This window comes from Petaurus breviceps, unplaced genomic scaffold, assembly GCF_028583685.1.
Source record: "Petaurus breviceps papuanus isolate PSGF00001 unplaced genomic scaffold, PetGlider_PUasm1.0 90919, whole genome shotgun sequence".
Taxonomy (NCBI): domain Eukaryota; kingdom Metazoa; phylum Chordata; class Mammalia; order Diprotodontia; family Petauridae; genus Petaurus; species Petaurus breviceps.
The window spans coordinates 23,620,213-23,628,673 of NW_027187378.1; the positions used below are offsets into that span (position 1 = coordinate 23,620,213).

Below are 8,461 nucleotides of genomic sequence, written 5' to 3' on the forward strand. Positions count from 1 at the left end.
AGCAGCATTTGCTGCTTTTACTAATCGAAGTTAGCTCAGAAGCCCTAACCCGCTCCCCTACATCTCCGGACTCCAACGCCGGGAACTTTTTGTCCTCGAGGCTTTGCTCCAGATTAAGAGGTACTACTAACCATTAACGAATGAATGCACGCTGATCCGCATCCTGGTCCCGCCTCTTCCTAGGACTATGGGCGGCGGAACACTTTCTAAAAGTCCCGGTGAAACTGTGCAGAGCCATTGCATTCTGGGACATGTAGTTCTGAGGGTTGTTGGCACCCGCTCATTCCCTGGAAGCGCCGGGTCTGAGCCTGGTAGGCTCCAAGACTGGGGAACCTCGCGGGTGCTATCGAGAGGCGGCGGCTCCGGGCCGGCCTTTGGCCTTAGTCTTTATCCCCACTTTGGGGTCTTTTCTTCGGACTGGGATTCTGTCTGCGCACGCGCTATGATGGTGTCACCGCCGCCGCCACGTCGGTCTCCTTGACGACGGGCACCAAGCCTGGGGTGCCCCCGGGGTGCAGCCGCGACGGGGATGCTGAGAGGGAGAGGCCGCGGGCCCCTGCAGATGGTGCAGCGCCGCAACCAGGACCTGCGACTACAGGTAGAGAGGCTCCCGAGCTCCCGACTCGTCCACCCTTGCCCCGCCGAGCCGGTGCCTGGGGCGGTCGGGGGAACCTGAAGGCCCCGGAGACGGACCTGCGGGCCCCGGGAACACCCCTCCCCAAACTTTTCATTCCTCACTCGCTCGTCCTATGACACTTCCAGCCCTGGGAGTCTCTGGTCTCCCTGCTTTTCTTTGAGCTCCCCAAACACCATCGTGGTGCAGGGGCCAAGGGCGAGCTGGAACCACAAGAGCTAGGTTCGAATCCTGGCTGCGCCTGTTCAGTGCTGCCTGGCGAGCCCCTTCCCTCTCCCTGGGCCTTAGTTTCCCTTCGGTGCAAGAGGTTGGCTGTAGATGAACACTGAGGGGGTTGGAAGTGAAATTCAAAGCCCTTGCTTTATCTCTGGCCAGGTAGAAGGGGGATATAACACGAAACTGCATTTATAAGTAGATTAAGAGGCATGAATCAAAACTCCAGGAGCTCCCTATTGCCCTTAGGTTGAAACAGAAACTTTCTCAGTTTAGCTTGTAAAGCCCCACACAACCTGCTCCCAAGCTATCCTTAGAATCTGGCATCATTACCCCCTCTCCCGCATTCATTCTACGTTCCCCCAAATTAGCTCTCTGTGCCTCATACATAATGCACTCCTATCTCCCTATGTTTGCACTGGTTTGGAATGCATTCCCACCTTACCTCTACCCCACAAAATAAAGTCCCTTTATTCTTTTAAAAAACACTAACTTCTGCAAGGGACTTTTCTACCTACTACTAGGAACTACTCTGTAGATAGATATGTGCCAGTCACTGTGCTAAGGCTGGGAACACAAATACAATACAAAAGTACAGTTACTGACCTCAAAGAGCTTACCTTCTAATGGGAAAAGATATAAAAAGAGAGCTTGACGGAGCAGGTTGGCAAGGCAGAGAACTAATCTGGAGGTGCAGAGGCAGAGTAGAGTTGGAAGTGAGCATGACTCCTTTCTCAGATGGAGGTTGTATTTAACTACTTTGTATATGGTTGTTTTTATTCATTTTATATTTGTGCTGTATATATATATATGTATGTATACACACACACACACACACACACACACACACGCTTTTCTCCCCCATTAGAATGTAAGTTCATTGCAAATAGGGATTGTTTTGTTCATTGACTTCTATCAGTGCCTAGCACAGCCTTAGCACATAGTATGTAATCAATAAAATACTTGTTGTTTGATTGATTGAAAAGGACTGCAGCATAACAGGAAGGTTTCCAGGAAGAGGTGGTATTTAAGTTGAACATGGAAGGGATTAGTAGGAATTCAACAAACCAAAAGGGTAGGTGTGGACCAAGTCTGAAGCAAAGGCAGCACTGTATCTAGTGAGAAGGCAGAGAGTAGTAAGTTTGGCTGAAATACAGAGGATGAACGAACCAGAATTTGGAGGGCTTTGAATGTAACCAGGCAAAGTGGGTAGTACATAGGTGACAGGGAGCCCTGGAAGTTTTTTTTTTTTTAGAAGACTGATATGACCAAATTTGTAGATAAAAACAGCTTGGTAGTTGTACGAAAGGTGGATTTCGATTCAACAAGCAGTTGCTAAGCTAGGTGGAAAGATAGCCTCAAAGTCAGGAAGACCTAGGTTCAAGTGTTACCTTTGACATGTAGTAGCTATTTAACTCTGGGCAAGTCACTTAACTTTTCTGGTCAATTCTCTGATACCATATAACACACATAAGATGTAGATCTGTGTTGTTAGAGAAGGATTTTTCTTTCCTATGAAAAGTTTTTATCACACTGCATTCTCCTGAATTTCCTCCTACTTGTCAGACATTTTGCCATGTCTTCATCCAGATCAATTCTGTTAAATTGTTGTCACCCCCCACCCCAAGGCTCTGTTTTTAGCCTTCTCTTCTCCTCTTCTCTCCTCTCCTCTTTTTCTTCTCTTCTCCCTCTATACTATTTTATTTGATGATTTAATTGGCTTTCATAGGTTCAAATCATCTGTATGCAATTAGCATTTTCCAATCTCCAGTCTTCCATCTCTAGTGGCCTACTGGACAGCTCAAGCTACATGTCCCATGCAGCTTAAACTCATGTTCAAAATTGGACTCATCATCTTTCCCCCAACTTCCCCTCACCTTTCTAACTTTCCTATTACTGTCCAGGGAAACAACATCCTCTCAGAGATAGAATATTGTGTGTAAGGAAATGTTGCAGTAATCCACCAAGTGGGTAATGAAGATATTCCAATGAAGATGGTAACAAAGATGGCAACGAAGATGGCAGTAGGAACAGAGAGGAGGAAGACCTGTGTCTCTGAGATTTCCACACATCCCTTTGGCAGGCAGGGTAGCAATCAAAGAACTATGCATCTTTAGAACTGAAAGGTACCAGAGGAGTCTATTTTGAAGAACTTTGGTACAGTAGGATGTGCTGGTTTTGCAGCCAGCGTCTGAGTTTGAATACTGACTTTGGTTACTTCCTGTGTGATCTTGGACAAATCACTTTACCTCTCTTGGCCTCAGTTTCATTATCCGTAAAATGAAAGGGGTTCACTAAATGACCTCTAACATCTCCAGCTCTGAATTTATCATCCTTTGTGGCTCATCTTATGCCTTTCTAAGAAGGTCCAGAGAGTGGAAAAAAGACTGGCCCAATGCCTTTTATCTAGATTGTAATAGAACCAGGAAAGGAAAGCAAGCCTCCAAATCCCCTCTTCTCTCCTCTTGTCACTATACTGCACTGATCAAAAAAGGTTAACTGTACCACCCATCAGTACTCTGAAATCTTTCTTCAGCTAAACTCCCATTACAGTGGAAGGCTTGTCTGGTTTTTCATCTGATCACTTCTTAAATTCTGTTGTTACTGACTCATCCTTTTGTGATCCTTCACAGGTAAGAACTTTATTAAGGTGTCTACATTATATCCAATTTCGGTCTTTCTCTTCTAAGAGCAGGAAAATCTCTTGGAAGCCCAGTGTTTCAAGTGAATCAGAAGTACAGTGCTGTAGTAAAAATTAAACCCTTCAGGAGCAGAAGTAGGAGGACTGTGTAGAATTAGGTGGGTCCGCACATCGGGGTTCAGTCAATTCAATAAGAATTTTTTAAAGTACCTAATATGTACAAGGAACCATGCTAGGCCCTGGGGATAAAAGACAAAATAAAGAGCATGCATTCTACTGGGAGATATAGCCTTTATACAGACAAAAAAAAATGCAAAGTAATTTGAGGGAGGAGAGAATACTGTATACTAGGCATTAGTCATACAAAAAAAAAGTCTCATTTTGAACTGGAGACATATAAGGAGTCTGGAGGATTATGAAGATAAATGAATCAGTAAGCAAGCATTATGTGCCACACATGGCTCTGTACTAGGGCTGCAAAGAAAAGGGAAAGGAGAGAAGGGAAGGGAAAAAGAATAAGCATTATATAGAGCCTATTATGTGCCAGGCACTGTGCTAAGCATTTTTTTTTTCAAAAATAATTGAATTCCTTTGGAATCTTATGTATTTTATTTTATGCATTTAAAAATCATTCTCTGAGAGGATTGCATAGGTTTCAGTACACTGTCAGAGTGGGACACAGCACACCAAAAGGGTAAGAAGTATCTTAGAGCTTCACATTTATGGTGGTACATAGCTGCTGCCTCCAATATTTGCTCTATTTTAATATTTTAAAATAATATTTTATTTTTCACTAATGACATATAAAACATGATTTTTCATATTCATTGTTCTTTTTAAGTTTTGATTTCCAAATTCTGTCCCTCTTCTTTCCTTTCTACCTTCCCTGAGATGGTAAGCAATCTGATACAGATTATACATTGCAAGCATATTAGTCATTTTGTGCAAGAAAACTTGAAAATGGAAGGAAGGAAAGGAGGGGAGGAGATGCTGGTAAATGTTTTACAACTGGCTTTCCAGAAGAAAAAAAAGTTTTAAAGTTTAATATTGTGAGAGATGGCAAAGAGTTATGTTTCCACAGAGCTATTAAAAAATTAATGAAGTAAAAACTATTGATAATAAATTGTGAGAAACAGTAAGGAGTTAAGTTTCCTTAGAACTGCTAGATATTACTGAACTAAGAAAAAGGGGGTTAGCAGACAGCAGGTGGACCTGACCAATCAGAAGGCAGACAAAGGCCTTGAAGAACCTTCAGACTCAGATAAGAACTGATCTGGTTTGAGCCAGTAGATGTCAATTACTAAGTATTCCAAAATTACTACTGTGCTTGCTTAATAAACCTCATATATATTATCTGACACACCCCTCATAAAATTAGAGCCTTATTAGTAGAACATGGAATGCATGACAAAGGGAGGGGGTCATGCATATATATAATCTAGGAGAAATATGTAATGGATGTATGGGGAACATTGAAACCCTGAAGAGAATGGACCAATCCATCTTCCGCAGGAAGGTTCCAGTGCTAACAGTATAAAGCCCTTCTTGCTTTTGTATTCAGGATTCCTCCTTCCTAAAGAAGGGTAGAGTCTGCTTCTGGCCAGAAGCTTTCAATTTCTTTGAACTTCTCAATAATTTTTTTTGATACCCATATTTGGTATCAGTTATGTTTGTGTTTCAAACAATATGCTTTATCAACTCTTTCTCCATCATCTAAGTCTAGAAAGTGAACAAAACAAGAAATAAAACCCTGATTTTAGTACTTGATGATTTATTTCTGAGGTGTAAATGCTCACATTGAAAATTTAACAGTGGACCCTGAATCATTTTGAGCTGGCTCCAGCATACCCCCTGAAGTGATGAAGTTGCTAAGTAAGAAAATATATATAGAGAGAAGAAGGCCTGGAACACAGCCTTAGTATATGTGCACATGTACAGTGAGGAGGTATGATTTACTTAATGAAATAGCAAAATATAATTACAAAATGAAGCTTATAAGGAAAGGTTAGAAAAATTCAGATTATTCAGCATAGACATGAGAAACTATTAAACCATATTAATGGCTTGGAAGTAGAGTATATAAAGAGCTTACAGACAATTCAAACTAACTTTATTTTCCACAGAAGACCAGTTTAGAGGAAATGAGCCATAATAAAAGGAAATGAGCCAAATTCCAGACTATTTCCCTTATTGTAAATAGCCCGAGCTTACTACATTTTGTTCATAATGATTGATCACCCCAGAGTTGCCTGAATTAAGTAGTGGACTTGTTGACTCTGAACAATTAGACAGGTGTTAAATTAACATTCTTTAGCAAACAGTTCCTAAGTTAGCTATATATAATTTCTTTCCTTTTGTCTCAAATCTGTCTTCTCTGGATAATCAATGCAGTGTTGTTGTTGAGTTGTTTCAGTCCAAGTCTTTGTGACCCCATTTGGGGTTTTCTTGGCAAAAATATTGAAGTGGTTTGCCATTCCCTTCTCCAGTTCATTTTACAGATGAGGAAACTGAGGCAAACAGCGTTAGGTGACCTGCTTAGGGTCACGCAGGTAGTAAGTGTTGGACACTGGATTTGAACTCAGGAAGATGAGTCTTCCTGACTCCAGGTTTGGGACTCCACCCACTGCATCACCAATCAATGCAGTGGAGGCACAGATATAAGAAGTGTATGTGCATGTGAGCCTACTTACTCTTATTCTTGTGGGAATATTAGCAAAGTTGCATGATTGTATATCATAAGAATTTCAAGGCATATGAATGAAAACTTTTTTAATGTCATGTAACACTAAAGTTCAGAATGCTAAACATAAAATTTCATTGTTCACTTCCCAATTATTTTAGGTTGGACGTTTGCTTTCTGAGAGTCAACTGAAAGGAGCCCTAGATGCCAGTAAAAGACAGGATATTTATCAAAGGTAACACACTAATAAATAGCATAAACTTCGTGGCAGCAGGGCCACATTTGTTACATAAAATATAGCCTATTTGAGAAATGTCTTTCGTCATTTACTGCATTTTTAAAAAGATAAGATAATTAGTGAAAAACAATAGACTAAAATTTTTCAAAAGTAATAAACATATGCCACACAAAAGTTAGCTTCTACTATATCTAGCCTGTCAGCAAATCCAAATGTAGGGAAGATGGTACCTATGATAATAGAAATAAAGGCTCAGACATTCAAGACAATATTAAAGTATTAATATTTTCATAATTTTAGAGATTTGAAGGAAACAAGGAAAAAGTCATTTGGTGTCATTTTTTTTATTATTTTTAATCAAAATAAGATCTCATACACTAGCTTTTATCTGATGTTTTTATCACCATGTTCTGAATTCTCAAATCTTAAAGTTAGAAGGTACCTCAAATGTCATCTAGTCCAATATCTGAAGTATAAATCATTAGTGAAAATATAGGTTACTGTGCTGGATGTTATCCTTGATGGATATGATGGGATGTTATCCTTTATAAAAGTAAAATGTCTCTGAGTTGGGGAGCAATCCTAGATCACTAGGGCTGTAATTTACTAGGGTGTTTTCTTTCCTTTCTATCCTTTTATCCTATTCCCACTCTCCTAACTTACCTGTTTTTCTCAGTTTTCTTTCCTTTTCCTGCTCCTTTCTTTTTATTTACACATTTTAAGAAAGAAGGAACCAAATCTTTTTGGACTAAAAAGGGCTTCATTTTACATATTATTTGAGCAAGGCTATTTTGATACAAATTGTCTTTATTCTCTTTATTTTTTCAGTTTAGTGAATTATATGTCAAGAGATTTAACTTTTCATTACATATATAGAAATCCAAAATTTTACCAAAATGTTAGCAGTTGTTAAACTTTCTAAGAGATGCAGCCTGGCATAGAGAAAAAAGAATTAAGTTTGAAGTTAGAAAGATTAGGGGTCACATCTTGGTTCCTCCATCCTAAGTTTGCAACCACGTGCAAGCAATTTAACCTGTAAGTACAACAAGCAAATATCTAAGGCATGACTGGAAGTTAAAGAAAACAAAATGCTGATGATTACATATGTAGAATATTTTCCCAATGTCAGTGAAATTACAGTTCCATATAATTTCCTACCATACCCCCAGGAAAAAAAAAAACTACCTTCCTATAAATGTTTCAGAGCTTGAAAAACTTTTCTTGATGAGTTCTTGATAATATGAAGTCCATTCTTTGTTTTTGCTTTCATTTTAGATGTATCCAGTTGAAAAGAGAAATAGATGAAAACAGAAAGGCTCTTAAAAATTTAAACAAAGTAAGTATTTCAGTCAGTGATACGGTAAAGAGTATTTCATTATTCTATCAAGCAAGCTGAGTGAACTAAAACTTTTGAAATATCAAAGTTGAATTCTTAAGTTGACATCAGTGTGAAGTAATTGTACTGTCCTGTCCTGATTTTCCCTTCATAATGAATTTTAGTTCTTCAAACCTGGGCTGTGATCAAGTTAAGGGCAAAATCAATGTCTGGCAATCCCAGGTCTACTCTCGTTATTTATACAAATTACATATGTGTGTGTGTGTGTGTGTGTGTGTGTGTGTGTATAAAATCTCTATATCTATATATATTTTTAAATTTAGTTTTAATGGTGTGTTTTTAATTACTAACTAAAGAATATGTAAAACATTAGAAACATTGTTAAAAGAATCTTATGATTTATTTGCTCATGGTACAGACCACCTTTCTTTCATGTCTTCTTTTTCTGGTGATTTCTTGACTTTTTCTTATTTCCTTTTCCTTTCCCCTTTCCCCTTTCCCCTTTCCCCTTTTCCCTTCCCCCTTCCCCCTTCCCCCTTCCTCCCTTTCCCTTTCCCTTTCCCTTTCCCTCCCCTCCCCTCCCCTCCCTCGCCCGCATGAGCAATGATCTGAATATCAGTGATTAAGCAATATGATAGATGTGAGAAATATCAAATTTGTTTTTATTTACATCTCTCTAATAAAAAAATTCAAAGCATTTTTTCATATGACTATATTTT

The 8,461-nt window shown here is 39.3% G+C and overlaps 1 protein-coding gene across 2 annotated transcripts in view; it reads left to right on the forward strand.

Moving 5' to 3' along the window:
* Window positions 1-187: 187 nt before the first annotated feature.
* NPHP1 (nephrocystin 1) overlaps window positions 188-8,461 on the forward strand; it is a 42,325-nt gene continuing 34,051 nt past the window's right edge. The window contains exons 1-3 of one of the 2 annotated variants that reach the window (XM_069075574.1): window positions 188-598; window positions 6,330-6,403; window positions 7,682-7,742. In XM_069075574.1, coding sequence (XP_068931675.1) covers window positions 530-598; window positions 6,330-6,403; window positions 7,682-7,742 — 204 coding nt within the window. In that variant the 5' untranslated portion in view covers window positions 188-529. The remainder of the gene's footprint in view (window positions 599-6,329; window positions 6,404-7,681; window positions 7,743-8,461) is intronic. The other variant, XM_069075573.1, reaches the window with a different exon arrangement.